Source organism: Cetorhinus maximus, chromosome 2 (assembly GCF_964194155.1).
Source record: "Cetorhinus maximus chromosome 2, sCetMax3.hap1.1, whole genome shotgun sequence".
Classification (NCBI taxonomy): Eukaryota; Metazoa; Chordata; class Chondrichthyes; order Lamniformes; family Cetorhinidae; genus Cetorhinus; species Cetorhinus maximus.
In genome coordinates this window covers 83,116,815-83,135,636 of record NC_135880.1, presented here as the reverse complement: position 1 = coordinate 83,135,636, position 18,822 = coordinate 83,116,815, and the positions used below count along the sequence as shown (strand labels likewise).

Below are 18,822 nucleotides of genomic sequence, written 5' to 3'. Positions count from 1 at the left end.
CCCTGCTTGACTAACATTGCTTTCTTATTGCAGCCGCCCCCAGAAGGTTTGCCTCTGCCCGTTCCTACCAGTTGATCCGCTGAATGTCTCCACATGCCTATATATAGTTCAGCATCCAGCAGAGGTGAGTAAGGCTATGGGAAGGGGCATAAACCACCAGCCACCTAACAGGAATAGGACTAAGGGAAAGGGCAAGAGGAAACCATATTGTATGAATCAGTCTTGATTTCCACAAGCCTCTCTTAAGCTTGGGGTGTAGTTATTATAAAATGTAACTGGTTTTCCACCTATTGCCAATGTCAATATAAAATCATCCTTTGTTAAGTGTATGGCATAAAATCTGGCAGAAAGCCATTTATGTTTGATGTTGACCACACATCATTGAAGAAAAATTGCATAAGACTTCAATGAGCTTGGAGTGCCATTTTGTGATAAATAATCAAGAAGCCACTGTCTGCCTTGTGAATGTTCCAGGTGGATCAAGTTTGGCCAAGGGAAGGGATTGTGGGGCAGCCAGGTGACCTTATGTACTCTTCGAATACTGTTCTTCAAATGGACAATATTTGTTCCAGCTTGATCAAAGTTAGCTGAAGGAACAATCAGGTGACTTACTTGTAGGCTTCTTTCAATGATGATTGCCCAAAGGTGAGTAAGACCTCTTTGAGGTCCCTCAACCTATGACTTTTTTCACTCTATTCCTTCCTAAAGAAAGAAACAAATAATTTATGTTACAGAATATGCCATGGATGTTAACACCCACCCTAAAACCTTTTGGCACAATACATCGGAACACAACCAAACTTTTCAGTTTACCCTCCCATTATAATGTGCACAACAATGGCACTTTAGGGACTCTTGTGTGTGTTATTTTTCCCTTCTCCATAGGGACAAAGACATCCTGCTCTCTGCTCAAGCACCACTTCCTTGAGCAACATGCAATCAGAAACTCTGCAAAATGGGAGATTGAAGTTGCAATGCTCTTGTGTCTCATGCCATTCATTGCTGCTCCAATATTTGCCACAAATGTAAACAGCAATAGCCCTGGTATCAGTGTTAGGACCATTGCTCCCCTAAATATGTGTGAATGTTGGATAGGGTTTGAGGGTACAATATCAACGTTTGCACATGATAGCAAGTGTAGTTGACTGAGCAACACTATGAACAACTTCAAGAGAACATTGACAGTATAGTAGATTGAGTAGATGAATGTAGAGATCTATGGCATTTGTGGGGAAGAAACACTAAATGGTTAAACTTTAAAAGGAAAAAGAAGAGAAACTTCGGGGATTGTATACATTAATCCTTCAACTTGGGAGGACAGCTGACTAAAGCTTTAAAGATAAACTTATTTGATCCATGGCCAATTTTAACTCTGGGCCACATTTAAATCTTGCTGGGCAACGTGTTCTAACAGTAAGTTGGTGCGAAGTGGCAGAAAATTACACTTAGGAATTAGGGATATGGTGCAATTGGCTATTAGGGCTGTCTTGTGAGGGGGTTTTGTGATTGGGAAATGGAGCATAAGTTTTCGGCAAGGGAGGTATAAACTTACCTTGTGTGGCTTGGAGGTACATTCATGTTTCTCCTGGCTCCATGAGGAAAGTGCCATTATATATATTAAAAAAATACTTTCTCGGACATCATCTGCCTAAATCTACTACCTCACAAGGTTGGCTTAGTGAAAAACTCACTGCGGCTTTCTGCTCAGATAATTGAGTTAAAACTGTAATCGTGACCCAATGATGTCAGTAGGTCAGAATGTGTGTAGAGAACGGAGAAGTTAATGGTTCAGATGTGGGCTCATCATTATTGCCTATTACATCATAATTTTTGTCTTTCTTCCAAATAGTTGTGAGATCTATACCTCATGGTACCCCTTGTATTGAAGCTTCAAAAAAATACTAATTTACTAGTAGATGGATACTATGGTGTTGGTGTGAAGTAATTCAAAGGAAAATAAATTATGTCAATAACTTGTAATATTTACCAGATCAACACGACCCTTTCCTAAACGAAAAGACTGTGAGCAAGAAAATATAGTTAAGTATGCGCACTGTACAAACAATTCTCCAGTTGAGTAATCAGTATCATATTGTTAAATATCATTAACACCAATTGCGCATGAGTTCATGTCAGAGTTTCAGTGGAAAATTTCACTCAGGGAGGAAAAAATGATCATGTTATGTTGCAAGTTTGATTTAAGAGGTAATTGCAGAGGTGTATGGGTGCAGATTGTGATGAAATTTGTATTCTGCAGTGTTCTGCCTAGATAAATGGCACAGGTGCATGAGATCTTGTGGAAGAAAGCAATTCTCATTTATATGGAGGAATAGAGCATAGAATATGAAGAGAAACTAAGATCGAGCTCTAGGTGAGTGAAATTCCATTTATTTGACCAGATCCATGAATTCTAAACTAGTCTATCAGATAGAGTGAACAAAACAGGGATTACAGGCCTGAGAGAGATTTTTCACTGTCAGGTTAATCTATTACCTGTTAAGGAATTATTTATTTTAAAACTTTAGTTTTTTGAACTTATACTGAAGCAGCAAATGGGTTTAATGATTAGCACTTGCACAGATTAACAATTTAAAAGATACGTACAACCTCCAAAATTTGCTGCAGTGGCACAAGCATGCCAGTGCTCCATTAAGCTATGAAGCATGGTGTGACGTGATTTCATGCTTTTTGTTTCTCATTAGGGAGAGATTTATGTTGCTGTGGAAATATTACGGATTATTGACACAATTTAATTATTTTCCTGTTAACTTCCTCCCACCAACATCAATCTACCAGTAAATCAATAAATACTTTACTCGGAAAAGGAAATTTTCTTGATTATTATTGGGGACAGATTTGTTTGGAATGATTTATTTGAAGTTGGCAAAGGAAAAGTAAGGAGGAAATCTCATCAATTCTCCAACTTCTAGGGCTGAATTTCAGTTCAGTGTTTTGATCCTGATGCTGGGCTGAATTTTTCAAGTCACCGTGACAGGACTCTAGAGGAGACCTTTGAGGAGGCAGCCAATTAAGGGACCACCTCCATGTGTCCTGTGGGCGAGTTCCCGTGCTAGACTGGAGGGCCCACGGCTCTGGATGACCACCAGCCTTATCGGGAGATGTGGGTGCTCCTACAATAGGAGAGAGGCCCTTTGAAGATTTTGCTATGATCTTTGTAGAGACCAACAAGTTTTTAAAAAGAGATTTGAATTGCCAGTGACTGACTCAAAGGATCACATGACAAAATTTTGTGTTTTAAGACTTTTACTGTAACAAACATACTAAAAGCAACATTGACTAAACGTTACTTATTAGGTAACTAGTACACTCAACTACAGAAAATATAGCCCCCCTATTACAGACAGGAGGTCAGTTCAAACAGCACTGTTTTCCTCTTACCACATGTCCGTAAACAGAAGGTATTTTGAATTTGTTTTTTTTAAGAATAGGGGTGGCATATTTTTCCAACCCCTCGTTTTTTGTGCGATTCAATTTTACTAATAACCCCGCATCAAACTCAAGTTAGGATTAACTCAGCAGGTCAATTTATTGCACATGTTCAAAACTCTCGAAAAGGAGTATTAGCAACGTCCCTCTCCACATTCACATAGCAAAGGGAGGGATAGAGAAAAAGAGGTTCTATAGTACAAGGACCACAAAGAAAATGAATATTGGTTCACATGAGCTCCAGAGTCCCAAAGACAGAGTCCAATGAGGAAGTCTTTGACGTAGGCATTCAGTGGTTGGCTGGCTGGAGGCTGGTGTTGTAAGATTGGCTTTTGCAGGTGGGGCTGATGCCGCACAATGAAGTAGGCACGTGGAGATTGCATCAGTTCTGTAGGTGATGTTACAAAACCTTCCGGTAGAGTCAGGTTAGATGGACCTATGGTCCAACCTGGACAGAGCTTGTTCTGTGTGGCCTGCCAGTTGGATGTTAAACAGCAGACTGATTGCACAGCTCAGAAAGGTAATATTAAACTGCTCAAAAAGCCAGAGTCAGGTCATGTGACCTTCCTTCTCCACAATGACTTACAAAGGATGTTTATCCAGCGTTTGGAATTTGGCTTTGTTTTCAGGACTGATAGTGTTTCATTATGAGTTGAGGGTCTGGTGTTTGGCAAGCCATTGTCTCAGCAGACCCTTGGACTCCACTATCAGGGTTGCCTTATCAAATGCAAATGGAATTCCCGTAGCTCCCTTTAAAATTGGTCTGTACAGCACCAGGTAGTCTGTTAGAGGCTCCTTAGGTTTAACAAGGTGTGACATTCCCGAAACTGAGAAGAGAATTCTTTTATTCTGGAGACCATTGGAGATAATTTCCAGACAAAGGGTAAACCATCGTAATTGTCTTTATTCAGCACAAAAGTCCAGTTTAAAAATAAGAATTAGTAATAAGGATAAAGTTTTTAAATACACACAGGGTTGGGTTTCTGTTCTATGTTGAGCTGTAACATTTAACTTCCACTGAAAGTCTTCGGAGAATCGTTGAACCAATTTCTAACAGTAAGGCCCAGTCTGGTGACTCCTACTGGCCATGCCAGGACAAATTTTCCAGTGCCCTTAAATCTCTACAGGCTCCATCTCTTAACCAGAGAACGAGCTCCCACCCACGTTCTGTCTGGCACATAACAGAGAATAGCCTTTTCTCCTGCTGTTTTCCTGTGTGTCTCTCTCCGGGATTCTGTCTGTCTCTCTCTCTCCAGGATTTATGAGTCAGCAAGCCTGAGAGTTTGTAAGTCTGCCCATACCAAAGCCAACAGCTCCTTTCTTTGTGGCTAGGTGTGAAAACTGGTACTTGGCTTTCAATAGTACTTGACCCGGTCCCCATAGCCACCAGGTCACATAGGCTTATCTTTGGGCAGAACTTGTAGGAAGTCACATGCCCTCTTTGTTACTCCATTCTACATTGAATTAAAGAGACAGTTTAAAACTAACCATCTTATAAAACCTTGCACTCATAACAGCTTGTATATGGAACAAAATATGCTAAGGTCACAGCTGCTAGTTGATTATTGCTGAGAGAAAGCCCTGGCGCTGGATGGTCTGTGGCCGCAGCTGTGGCCCTCGCAACCCCGCGAATCCACGCTGGGCTTCTTTATAGGATGCATCTCTGGCCTTCCCGGCCTGCCACCTTTCCACACCGGACACATTGTGGGGGCCTGTCAGCCATCAGGAAAATCCAGGCGGCAGGTGAAGAGTACCCCTATTGTTACTTTAATTGGCCTAATTGACTACCGGCATACTGGCTGGTGGATATCTGTTACCTCTCAGTAGCCATATTCTTGACAACAGACTGGAGACGGGAACATGCCCGCAAACCAGCACACTGGCTAGCAGCGAAAAATTGCTGGCACGCTTGCCTCCAGACCCACTTTTGCCTTGGGATAAAAATGTTGTCCAAATCTTCTATGAACGCTCATATTTCATGATTAGAAATTTAAAACATAAGTTGCAGAGAAACAGATTTATTACAACTTTGAAGGTGGGACTCTTTTTTAGTGTAATCGCTCAAAACTCTTAACACTTCATATATTTTTTTCTTAAATTAGGGGAATCGTGTGCTGAGAACTGTCCCTCTGCTTGCTGCCTGCCTTCCAGCTGACAAATGTAAAGTCTTTATTGGTCGACGTTTTAGTGAAGAGAGGTAAAGATACGTTCTGTTCCGTACTTCTACTTTTCTATATTACAACAGTGACTGCGCTTCAGAAATATTCCATTTGCTGCAAACGTTGGGCCATCCTTAGGTCATTAAAGGTGCTATATGAATGTCTTTACTTTTTTCCTTCTTTCTGTCTTATTTTATATATCCCTCCCTCCCTCCCTTCCTTTCCTTTCTTCCTTCCTTTCCTTTCTTCCTTCCTTTTCTTTCCTCCTTCCAACTTCTAAGGAATCCTCATAAACAAGTTAAAAAGGACAGGTAATCTCCTAAAATATTAGGAATGTGGAAAGCCTGCATGGCTACCATGTCTTCTTAGAAAGTGGACACTCTCGATGGCCTCCTAGACTACCAGTGAAATGGATTTAACTTATACTTACCCACAGATAGCTATCGAAATAGATAGATGTAGTGTTTTAAAAAAAGATGAAAATGCATAATTAAAAAAAAGTCACTCACACCAACTGGAACTTGTTCATTTTTGGCTTTTTAGTTGCTAATTAAATAGACAGAATGGCTGTATCTGGACTGATGCTACATCTGTCATTCCATTAATCTTCAGATACCACAGTGTATCACCCAGGTAATTAGGTAACTAGCCATTGTCCATAAAGGATCATAGGCATCTCTCTCCATTAGAGAGAGAATTGGTTATATATAGTTTGAGAGGCACCACTCCGTAAGCATGGGACAAGGCAAGGACTCAAGTCTCCATGAACTACCCATGTATTACCCAGGAGAATCAAAATAATGAAGCGAGTTTATGGTGTGAGCGTTACTTCACTTGCTTGATAGTTGCCACTTGGATCAACTGAAAAATAGTGATCATAGATAACATCTGCGGGCCTGTCTAATTGCGTATCTCTATTGTTTCATCAAATTTAGATTTGTTAGGAAGATTTTTAGTTTATGTTTGTTCTACCTGGATATTTTTCATTTAAACTGAAAAGCGCTCCATTTTCCTCTTGGGTATTTCTGGATCAGGATGCTCTAAGAAGAATGTTGAAAGAAAAAAAAATGCCCCAGTATAATTTTACTTCCTTGTAAATGGACAAGCCCATTTGAAACCAGTTTATCGGCGATTGATTTAATTTGTAATTTTCCAAAATCACTCCAAATCGAACCAATTTGAAATGATTCATCATTATTTTTAATACTAGCGGATTTTTTTGTGGTATTGCTCAATCCGAATTAAAGCTGGAAGTAGTCAATTATTATAAATTAGCAATGAAAGGCGTTGGAAAGAATGGTCTAAGACCTTCTTAGAGACAGTGTAGCAAGTATATTTTGATTGCTGCCTGGGAAATAAATTATTAAGCACATCCCTGAATAAACACATTTCTGTGTGCATAAATTGTTGTTTGCAAATTTTCCATCTAAACAAAGTGTAGTTATTCTCTCTAAGTCAACATATCTCTCAAGTAAAAGAATAAAGAACTGACAATAGTTTTTCTCTGAAAATTTACTTCGCAAAGATTTCCAAAATTCATTTTCCAGCTTCTTTTGAAATTATTGGTAAAAAGAAACTCATAGATAGAGTTACGGCCAGAGAAAGATATAGATTGAGATTTGCATTGTGAAAAACAAATACACCTTTACATAGACAACTGTTTTGGAATTCTCATTTATAAATAAATTAAGGCTACAATGAACCCCTCAACAGAATCTCTCTCTGAAGTAAAACAAAGCTCTGAAGTATAACTTTAACAAGCTTCTAAAATTCAGTATCCAGTTTGTTACTGAATCATTTGAATAAACAAACAAGCTTTTAACTGGTGTCCTGAGGAAAGGCGCACTTTCAGGTGCACTGACTGAACAAGTCATACCAGGTTCATAGTGTCATTTATGACAACAAGAAGGCTATTCAGTCCATTGAGTCAATGCCAGCTTCCCGTGGAGGCACAGAGCATCACTGAGGTACCAAATAAGTACATTGCATCGAGAACATGTTGTTTATGTGGGTCATGAAGACTCGAAACGTTAACTGATTTCTTCTCCACCGATGCTGCCAGACCTGCTGAGTTTTTCCAGGTAATTCTGTTTTTGTTGTGGATTTCCAGCATCCGCAGTAGCTTTTAGCTTTTTGTTTTTATCTCTTTGTTTATGTAGTGGTTGAGGATGAGGTAGCAGTGATATTGAATAGAATAAAAATAGATAAACATGGATATACTTAAAAGATCTGCAGTGCTCAAAGTAAAACAAGTCATCTGATCCGAATGGGATCCATACTAGTTACTGAAGGAATTTAGGGTTGAAATTGGCCAGTCTCTGGCTACAATCATCTACTCCGCCTAGGACTAGATCATTGCAACTGTGACAGTCCTGATTTAAAACGAGTGGAGGGATAAAGTACAGGTCAGTCAGTTTAATGTCGATATTAGGGCAGTAATCTCTAATAAATTAATTGGCATTTGTGAAGTATGAGCTATTGAGTCATACCTAGCTTAAGGGAAGAATGGTCGTGGTTGTTGGAGGTCAATCATCTCAGTCCTGGGACATTGCTGCATGAGTTCCTCAGGGTAGTATCTTAGGCCCAACTATCTTCAGCTGTTTCATCAATGGATCTTCCCTCCATCATAAGGTCAGAAGTGGGGATGTTTACGGATGATTTTACAATGTTCAGCACCATTCAATGGCATTACCATTGCTGAATCCCCCACTCTCAATATTCTGGTAGTTACAATTGACCAGAAACTGAACTAGACCAGCCAAATAAATACTGTCGATACAAGAGCAGGTCAAAGGCTGGGAATTCTGCAGACAGTAACTCGCATCCTGACTCTCCAAAGCCTGTCCACCATCTACAAAGCACAAATCAAGAGTGTGATGGAATATTCTCCACTTGCCTGGATGAGTGAAGCTCAAAAAAACAATCAAGAGGCTGGACACCATCCAGGACAAAGGAGCCCGCTTGATTGGCACCCTATCCACCAACTTCAGTATTAACTCCTTCCACCACCGACGCACAATGGCAGCCGTGTGTACATATTCAAGAAACGTTGCAGCAACTCATCAAGGCTCCTTCAACGGCACCTTCCAAACCCGAGACTTCAGCCACCTAGAAGGACAAGGGCAGCAGGTGTGTGGGAACACCACCAACTGCAGGTTCCCCACCAAGTCAGACACCATCCTGACTGGGAACTATATCGCTGTTCCTTCACTGTCGCTGGGTCAAAATCCTGCAGCTCCCTTCCTAACTGACACTCCAAGTGTTGTAAGAACACCTGACGTGTGTTCCTACAACACATGGACTGCAGTGGTTCAAAAAGGCAGCACACCACCACCTTCTCAAGTGCTATGAGGGATGGGCAATACATGGTGGTCTAGCCAGCGATGCCCAGATCCCATGAACAAATTTTTAAAAATCAAAGAAAGTCAGCCTGGATTTGTGAGGCTAAGATGTGTTTGACTAACTTGATTGCATTCTTCACTGTAGTATTGGAAAGTGCTGATGATAATGCAATTGATGTTGTGCATATGGACTTCAAAGTTGAAGTCCATGGGATTAAAGGATATGGATATTAAATTACCTAAAGGACAGGAAGCAGGGAATATAGGTGAACTGGAACAGTTTTTTAGCCTGGAGAAATGTATATAGTGGTGTTCCCCAGGGGTCTTTTTGATATATATTAATGACCTAGACACAATTTCAAAGTTTTCAGTTAACGTAAAACTCAGAAAGACACAGTCTGGTAAATAGACAGATGAAATTTAACATAGAGAATTATACAGTGATACATTTTGGTGGGAATAAGTGAAGAGGCAATACAAGCAAATGATACAATTTTAAAGGGGGTGCAGGAACAGAAATTACTGGGGGTTCACATATGCAAATTTTTGAAGATGGCAGGATAAGTTGAGAGAGTTTTTGAAAACAATGTTGCTTGATGGCATATAGAAGACTGATTCCATCATTTTACGGATTGGGAGGAGTCTCAGAAGATGATAGTCTGCCAGATTAGATTCATCCTGTTTTTTTCTGGGTAGGATATACCTGCACAATCTTCCACATTGTTGTGTAGATGTCAGTGTCAGAGCTGTACTTGAATAACTTAGATGGAAGATTAACCAGCTTTAGTGCATGGATCTGCAACTTTACAACTATGATTCTGTCAGGGCCTATAAGTGTTTACTGTGTCCAGTTCTCATGGCTGCTTCTTAATGTCACATGGAGTTAACCATATTTGCTGGACACTGCTTAACCTAATAGATAGCCTGCCTCTTTTGCCATTTGGCATGCAATTAGCCCTGAGTAGTAGCTTCATATCTCCTTCTAAGGTATGTCAGCTTCTGTGAACAGTCACCACTTTTCTTGGAATTGTCATAGTTGTTTAAACAGAATATAGAACATATGGAAGCTAATGTTGTGATTCTAGACCAGACACCCAAGTTCTTGGTACAATCCAGTTAAGGACCTGTAACTTTTTACTTAAAGTAAACAGTGTTTGAGATTTAAGACACTTGCTAAGAGAATAAAGCCACACGATTCCACGGGTTTTGAACAAAGAAACATAAATTTTACTATACAAGGTCAGAAAGATAAAACAAATTGTAATATCTGTCTTATTCTTTAACATTCAGGATTAATATAAGGTACATGTAAATTAACAGGCAAACTGTGGTTGAATAAAGCGCACTGCACAATAAATGACAGATTCCATTGATTTCTCAACAACCCACCCAGACATCAGTAAACACTGAGTCAACCAAATTCATTAAAACACTGTCTCTCTCTCACGAGGGATTCCATTCTTCAATTTTGAGTATCTTGTCTTGGGATTCTCTCCAAACGTTGCTCCAACTCAGACAGCCTCAACGATGGCGTACCTCGCAGAGTTTGAGTCTCGTTTTCCGAGGCTCCGTTCCCCTGAATTCTCAAGTCTCCACTCCAGCACCAACGCACAAGCACAATGTCAGCTCTTCAGTCGCACTGAGCAGAACACTACTGCGCTGAGGGTTACCTTCACCTCAACGGCCCACAGCACGGAGTCACCAACCTTCTGCTGCCTTCTTAGACCTTCAGGGCTTCTACCAAGCCCCCATTACTTAAAGTTTGCCAACCACAGCCCCTTTTCTGCTTGGAACCTCTCTCTTTACCCCTCTCTTTCTTTCTTTCTTCTTAACTTGGACGTCTCCCTGTCCCCTGTCTGGGACTCTTCTCTGAATATGGTGCCCTGCTCCTGGGTCACAAGACCCCATTTTTGCACCATTTTCTTTTTATGTAGGCGGACTGTCCTTGGCCCAAAAAATTTACAAAAATGTTGGATTGCACATGCGCCGCTACTTCGCGCATGCATGAAATTCCTGAGGCCTGTCAGGACTTGGAGTTCCTGGTCCCCGCTCACCAATAAGGAAAGTTTAGATCTCATAACACTAATTATATTCTGTGTAAATCTAGTGAAACAATTTTAAACACGCTCAACATTAAGGCCCTTTAAATGCTTGAGGTCTGGTATTGTCAAGTGCCTGAATGACAAATCAATGCTACTTCCAAAATCTGCCTGATTTACATACACTCAATTAAAAGTACCCAAAATTAAATTCAGTTTGCACCATGGTATAACATAAAATAATTTCAACACATGTATTACTTAAATAAATGAGGCACAGAGCTGATATATTTTCCAATTAAACTTGATCCAGGCATGGAAGCTCTGAAGCAGCTTTGCATTTTTCTCACATGAACCACAATTTATTAACAATACTGTTGCAATGAGCTTTCTCGTAACTTATGTGTGCAAATTACTTGATAGCAATCATGATGAAACCTCTGGATGATTTCTTCTTCAAATCAGCACTTCTAAGCTTACTTTCACTGAGTTCAGTGAACTCCATGCAGACTGTAAATTTAACTTGCAACTTCTTGGTCTGTATGGCTCATTACTCACTGAATAAACACATGAACCCCATTTACAGCTGGGCTTCATAACCCCTCTGCCCACCCCCCCAAACAATTCCCCACCATTTACAACTTGAAAAAATATAAATACTTAAATAAGGGGCCCTAAAAGTAATGCAATTGGAACTGATTTCTGAAAGGGATGATGGCAATGAGTCATTCAAGTTTTGGTAATAAGATAGCGGAGTGCGGAGTACTGAGCGGTATTTTCTCGTGGCTTTATAGGTTAAGAACAACTATTTGCTTTTCACGTTAAAATTCCCAGTGATTATGAAATAGGAGAAAGTTCATCAAACAACCATCCCTAATTGAAAATGAAAATTCTAAAAGGAATGTCAGTGTGGTGTTACTGGACTAATAATCCACAGGCATGGACTAATGCTCAGGAGAAACAAGTTCAAATCTCGCCATGGCCGTTGGGGGAATTTCAATTCAATGAATCAATAAATCTGGAATAAAATGCTAGCCTCATCAATAACGATCATGACCCTATAGGATTTTCATAACCTTTCTGGGTCACTAACCTCCTTCAGCTGAGGAAGTCTGCCAGATCCACAGCAACGGGGTTGACTCTTAACTGGCCCTCTGAAATAGCTGATCCACTCAATTGTAGCAAATCACCGCAGGAAAGTCAAACTTTGCCATATGGAGAACATGGCAGCGATCTACACACCAGACACCAAGGAGCACCCTGCTCAGTCAGCTAAAATTCCTCCTAACTAACTTCTGGAGGCTTGTGCCTCTTGTGCCTCATGGTCCGGCATATCCCTCACTCTACCATTATCGTTAAGCTGGGGGACCAACCCTGGCTCAATTAGGAATGTAGGAGAGTTGCCAGGAGCAGCACCAGGCATACCTAAAAGGGTGCCAACCTGCTGATGCTACAACATAGGACTACATGCGTGCTAAACAGGTGAAACAGCATGCTATAGACAGAGCTTAGCAATCTTCTAACCAACGGATGCAATCAAACGATCTTCAATCCTGTCACCTCCAGTTTGAATGGTGGTGGATAAAGCAACAACTAACTGGGGGATGAAGCTCCACAAACATTCACATCCTAAATAATGGGGGAACCTAGCAAATCAGTGCAAAAGACAAGGCTGAAGCATTTGTAAACATCTTCAGCCAGAACTGCCAAGTGGATGGTCCATCTTGCCTCATCCTAAGTTTCTTACCCTCACAGATGCCAGTCTTCAGACAATTCAATTCACACCACCTGATATCAAGAAACAGCTGAAGATACTGGGTGCAGTAAAGGTTATGGCTGCTAACAACATTCCAGTGTAGTCTTGAAGACTTGTGCTCTAAAACTAGCCGCGCTCCTAGCCAAGCTGTTCTATTGCAGCTACAACATTGGCATCTATGCAGCATTGTGAAAAATTGCCCAGGTATGTCCTATCCATAAAAAACAGGACCAATCCAATCCGGCCAATTACAGCCCCATCAATCCACTCTTAATCATCGCAAAGTAATGCAAAGTGTTATTGACAGTGCTATCAAGCGGCAGTTATTCAGCAACAGCCTGCTCACTGATACTCAGTTTGTGTTCCACCAGGACCGCTCACCTCCAGACTTCATAGCAGTTTTGGTCCAAACAAAAGAGTTGAATTCCAGAGAGGAGGTGAGAGTAAATGCCCTGGACATCAAGGCAGCATTTTACTGGATGTGGCATCTAAGGAGCCCCAGCAAAACTGAAGTCAATGTGAATAGGTGGAAAACTCTTCACTAGTTCAAGCCATACCTAGCACAAAAGAAGTTGGTTGAGGTTGTTGGAAGCTAATTAACTCAGCCCCAGGACATTACTGCAGGAGTTCCTCAGTCTTCAGATAATTTGTTTCACTCCACATGATATCAAGAAACAGCTGAAGGTACTGAATACAGCAAATCTGTGTGCCAAGCCCAACCATCTTCATCAATGACCTTCCAACATAAGGTTATAAGTGGGGATATTTGCTGATGATTCGACTGTGTTCAGTACCATTCACAACTCCTCAGATACTGAAGCAGCTTGTGCCCGCATACAGCAAGACCTGGTCAACATTCAGGTTTCTACTGACGAGTGGCAAATAATATTCGCATCATAGAAGTGCCAAGCAATGACCATCTCCAACACGAAAGAATCTAACTATCTCACCTTGACATTCAGTGGCATTACCATCACCGAAACCCCAACCATCAATGTCCCAGGGATTATCATTAACCAGAAACTTAACTGGGCCAGCCATATAAATACAGTGGTTACAAGAGCAGATCTGAGACTGGGAACTATGTGGTGAGTAACTCATTTCCTAGCTCCCCAAAGTCTGTCCAACATCTCTACAATGCACAACTCAGGAGTGTGATGGAATACCCTCGACTGGCCTGGACGAGTGCAGTTCCAACAACACTCAGGAATCTCAACACCATCCAGGTCAAAGCAGCTCACTTGATCAGCACTCCATCCACCATCATAAATATTCAGTCTGTCTACCACACAGCACACAATAGCAGCAGTCTGTACCATCTACAAAATGCACTGCAGCAACTCGCCAAGGTTCCATCGACACCATTTTCTAAACCCACAACTTCTACTATCTCAAAGGACAAGGACAGTTGACAAATGGGAATGTCGTCATCTGCAAATTCTCCTCCATGCCACACACCATCCAGACTTGGAACTATATAGCCATTTCCTCACTTGCTGGGTTGAAATTTTAAACTCCCTAACAGCACTATGGGTGTACCTACACTCTATGGACTGCAACAGTTCAAGAAGGTGGCTCACCACCACCTCCTCGAGGATAATTAAGGATGGGCAACAAATGCTGGCTTTGCCAGAAACAAATTTTCAGAAAATGTCATACTTGACAGATATAAATGTTCATTGTGATATGGCGAATCTGTCACCATTCCAGATCTCATAGTAATGTGGGAGCATATGATTTTAAATGCACCCGGATGATGAATTTATTGTTGAACAGATCGTTGCTTGGCTTTTGTTGCTGGTACACTCTTGTTACCTTGTCAACCCAATAATCATTCTCTAAGTTTCCCATTAACTATATTGTACCACAGTAACAAACTTTCATAATGTTTACTGTTTGACTTAAGACAGTGCAGTGGTGACATTGAACCTTTGGCAACAGATTGTTCCATTTTTTTCAGATGTTGGCAATATGTACGATAGTACACAAAGCACAGAAAAAGACACATTGGTCCATCCAATTCTGGTGCAATGTGCCTACACCATAAGTTCTGAAAAAGTGCCTCCATGCCACTGTGGCAATCTTAAAACAATTCTAAAACAATTAAACAATCAGCTTTAATAATAGAGTACTGTTAGTATCCACAATAGCCTACATGTTGACTGCAAGGAATAAGGAAAATCCTTCCCATCTTTGCCATGCTTCTTCCACAATACAAGTGACAAAATGTTGGGTGGACCTACACTTAAAACACCGTGTCTCCTGCTAATGCAATACGGCCATACAAGATGGCCGCCGATATCCATATGCGCATGCATACTTGCCCGAATGACGTCACTGCTGGAGCCTGCAGCCTGGAACTCAGAAGGAACTTAAAAGGAAGAGGGAAGGATTTGCAGACGGTAAACCAAAATCTTTCCTTGAGAGATATTTTACTGCAGTCAAGTTGGTGTGTGTTTCTAAACTCTGTCTCACTATCCTAGTAATGTAAGTGGATTGTAGGTTGCCTCATCTATATTGCCTCATCTAACACGCACAGCAACCAACAATCCACTTAAATTACTGGGATAGTGAAAGAATTTAGAAACACTCACCAATATGATTGCAATAAAATATCCAACAAGGAAAAGGTTTTAGTTTTCTGTCTGCAAATCCTTCTAACACCCTATAAAAGGAGTTTCCAAAATCCATCATTGCCAGTCCAGGTAGAAATTCACAATATTCTCTCCTCCTGCTGCCTGTGATGACCATGCATGCAACCTGCTGCACATCGCCCCCTATAAATGTGACAACTGTTAACCCGGGCCAGTGATCAGCATACAATTGCGCAGGCATGGTGTTGGCAGCAAATGCAGTCTACTTAAAATTATGATAAGCTTATGGCCCACTGCGTTTTAAGTGTAAATGAATTTTAGAGCATAAGAAATAGGAGCAGGAGTAGGCCATTTTGAATTTTTATTTTGAATTTAATTTAATTTGAATATTGTACTCCTGATTTCCAGGTTTTTTGAGTCATTTGCTTGTCTTGGACTGCCAGCTGTTTAAAAGCTGCTGGACCTGCTCATGTTCTTTTTCTGAGTTGACACACATTAGCACAGTTGTAAAGTTTAACACAGTCCCATTCTGAGCAAGGGACTCAGGTGGAAAGTATTAGGGGTAGACTACAGCATTTCAAAATTAAAGCCACATGAAAATAGGGACTTGCTTGAATTTTAATTTGATAATTATTAAGTTTCAGCAAACTTCAATTACTCACATCATTGTATATTTCAAAAATTATTCGGTAGTACAGAACTTGAGTATTGCTGATAAAAAAGATATGCTGTCACAGCTTTTTGTCTTATACTCATCAGGACAGATTCAGAAGAATACCAATTGTAAAGGGAACAGCAATTTATACTGCATGAAAAGAAAGTGCTCATTGGTTGGCAAGGGGACTCTGGTAGAGGCATTGTCATGGAGATTGTACTAGGGAACAGTTAACTGCCAAGTTTTTTTGTTTAAATTCAAACCAGGCAGATCAACTCTGGTCAAGGCATTGCCATGGGGAATGAACCAGGGAATTGCTGCCCCACAAGCTTTTGTTTAGTTGAAAAGGGCACACTGCACGGACATGCTTTTTCTGTCTACAAAGGACAAAGTCCTATGTGTGAATATATGTAGCTTCTAGTATGTGTAAGTGAGCCACACTGCGAGACTGACAATTTTAAATTGGTTGTCAGTGCAATTCTTAGCACAATCAGGATTGTTTAGCAAGTATTGTCCAGTCGAGGAATCATATCCACTGTTGGACATAACGTTTTGAGTTTTGTAAACACGAGCTGGTTAGGCATGGTCAGTACTTTGTCTGCTGTGAATAGCCGAAGGGATACGCTGTTTGGTATGATCTGCCAGTTGTTAGGACGTACGACCTACATACCTAGCATTACACCAGCGCTGAACTTCATATACCACATTAATCATTTGTGTGACAGGCAGACAATCTTTTTGGCTTGACAATAGCATCCTGTTAGAGAATACCACTCGTTGCTAACAGCATGAAACGAATGGCTAGCTTCAACTGGTGCCTGAGCCATTAGCTTACCATGCATGCTTGATGCTGATTTGGGCACATCCAAGCTACCCTGTGGGTTAATGGCTACTCCAATCAGATCAGATCACTGCAGAATTGCAGAAGTTATACCCTTGTTCGAAAAAGGGTGTAAGGATAAGCCCGGTAACTTCAAGTCAGTTAGTTTAACTTCGCTGGTGAGGAAACTTCCAGCAACAATAATTTATAACAAAATTAATAGTCACATGGACAAATGTGGGTTAATTAAGGAAAGCCAAGATGGATTTCTTAAGGGAACATCATGTTTGACTAATTTTCCGGAGTTTTTTTAAGAGGTAACAGAGAGGGTTGATGAGGGTAATGCTGTTGATGCGGCGTACATGGACTTCCAAGAGGTATCTGATACAATACCACACAACAGACTTGTGAACAAAGTTATAGCTCATGAAAAAAAAGAGACAGTGGAAACATGGATTTGGAAATGGCTGAACAACAGGAGACAAAGGGTAGTAGTTAGTGGATGTTTTTCCTGCTGGAAGAAGGTCTGTAATAGAGTTTCCCAGGGGTCAGTCTTAGGACCCTTGCTTTTCCTGATATATATGATTGACCTAGACCTTGGTGTGGAGGGCAGAATTTCAAAATTTGCGGATGATACAAAACTTGGAAGCATTGTGAACTGTGAGGAGGATAATGTAGAACTTCAAAGGGACATAGATAAGTTTGTGGAATGGGCAGACAGGTGGCAGATGAAGTTCAATGCAGAGAAGTATGAGGTGATTCATTTTGGTAGGAAGGACATGGAGAAACAATACAAAATAAAGGGTACAGCTCTAAAGGGTGTGGAGGAGCAGAAGAGCCTGGGTGTATATGTGCATAAATCATTGAAGGTGGCAGGGCAGGTTGAGAGAGCAGTTAATAAAGCATGCAGTATCCTGGGCTTTATTAATAGGGGCATAGGGTACAAGAGCAAGGAAGTTATATTGAATTTGCATAAGTCACTAGTTCAGCCTCAGCTGGAGTATTGGGTCCAGTTCTGGGTGCCACACTTCAGGAAGAATGTGAAGGCATGAAAGAGGGTGAAGAAAAGATTCACGGGAATGGTTCCAGGGATGAGGAACTTCAGTTATGAAGATATATTCAAGAAGTCAGGATTGTTTTCCTTAGAGAAAAGAAGGTTGAGAGGAGACTTGCTAGAGGTATTCAAAATCATGAGGGGTCTGTACAGAGTAGATAGGAGAAACTGTTCCCACTCGTGAAAGGAACAAGAATGAGAGGGCACAGATTTAAAGTAATTAGTATAAGAAGCAAAAGTGATATGAGGAGAAATTCTTTTACACAGTGAGTGGTTACGGTTTGGAATGCACTGCCTGTAAGTGCGATGGAGGCATGTTCAACTGAAGCATTCAAAAGGGAATTAGACTGTTATCTGAAAAGGAAGAATGTGTAGGGTTACGGGGAGAAGGCAGGGGAATGGTACTAGGTGAGTTGCTCATTCGGAGAGCCAGTGCAGATACGATGAGCCAAATGGCCTCCTTCTGCGCCATAGTAATTCTGTGATTGCTCGCTGTATATCGCGCAATCTCATGAATGAGCCAAAAGCCACCACTTTCGGTCATGAAAAGTGCCCAGTGCCTCAGATTACCCTGGAAGATTAAGGTGTCTCCAACATTTGAACAACAGGTGTAGCTAACCGTTTCACGCTGATACTATGCGGTAGCAACATAGTGATATTCTCCATTAACAGGATGCTGCCGTCAAGCCAAAAAGATGTTCTGCCTACCACACAAATAAGTAATGTGGTATATGATTTTCAGTGCCAGTGTGATGCCAGGCTGTATGTCCCAATGACTAGTGGATCGTAACAAACAGCACGTCCCTTCAGCTGTTTGCAACAGGCAAAGTACTGGCCATACTCAAATAGCCCGTGCTTGCAAAACTCAAAACATAACGCCCAACATTAGATATGATTCCTTGATTAGACAGAACTTGCTAAACAATCCTGATTATGCTAAGAATTACACGGACAATC

At 41.0% G+C, this 18,822-nt stretch overlaps 1 protein-coding gene across 1 annotated transcript in view; it reads left to right on the top strand.

Moving 5' to 3' along the window:
• The window catches only part of dtwd2 (DTW motif tRNA-uridine aminocarboxypropyltransferase 2), a 171,907-nt gene that overhangs the window by 67,730 nt on the left and 85,355 nt on the right, over positions 1–18,822 (top strand). The window contains exons 2-3 of the mRNA XM_078566593.1: positions 34–124; positions 5,550–5,644. Of these exons, the coding sequence (XP_078422719.1) occupies positions 34–124; positions 5,550–5,644 (186 nt within the window). The remainder of the gene's footprint in view (positions 1–33; positions 125–5,549; positions 5,645–18,822) is intronic.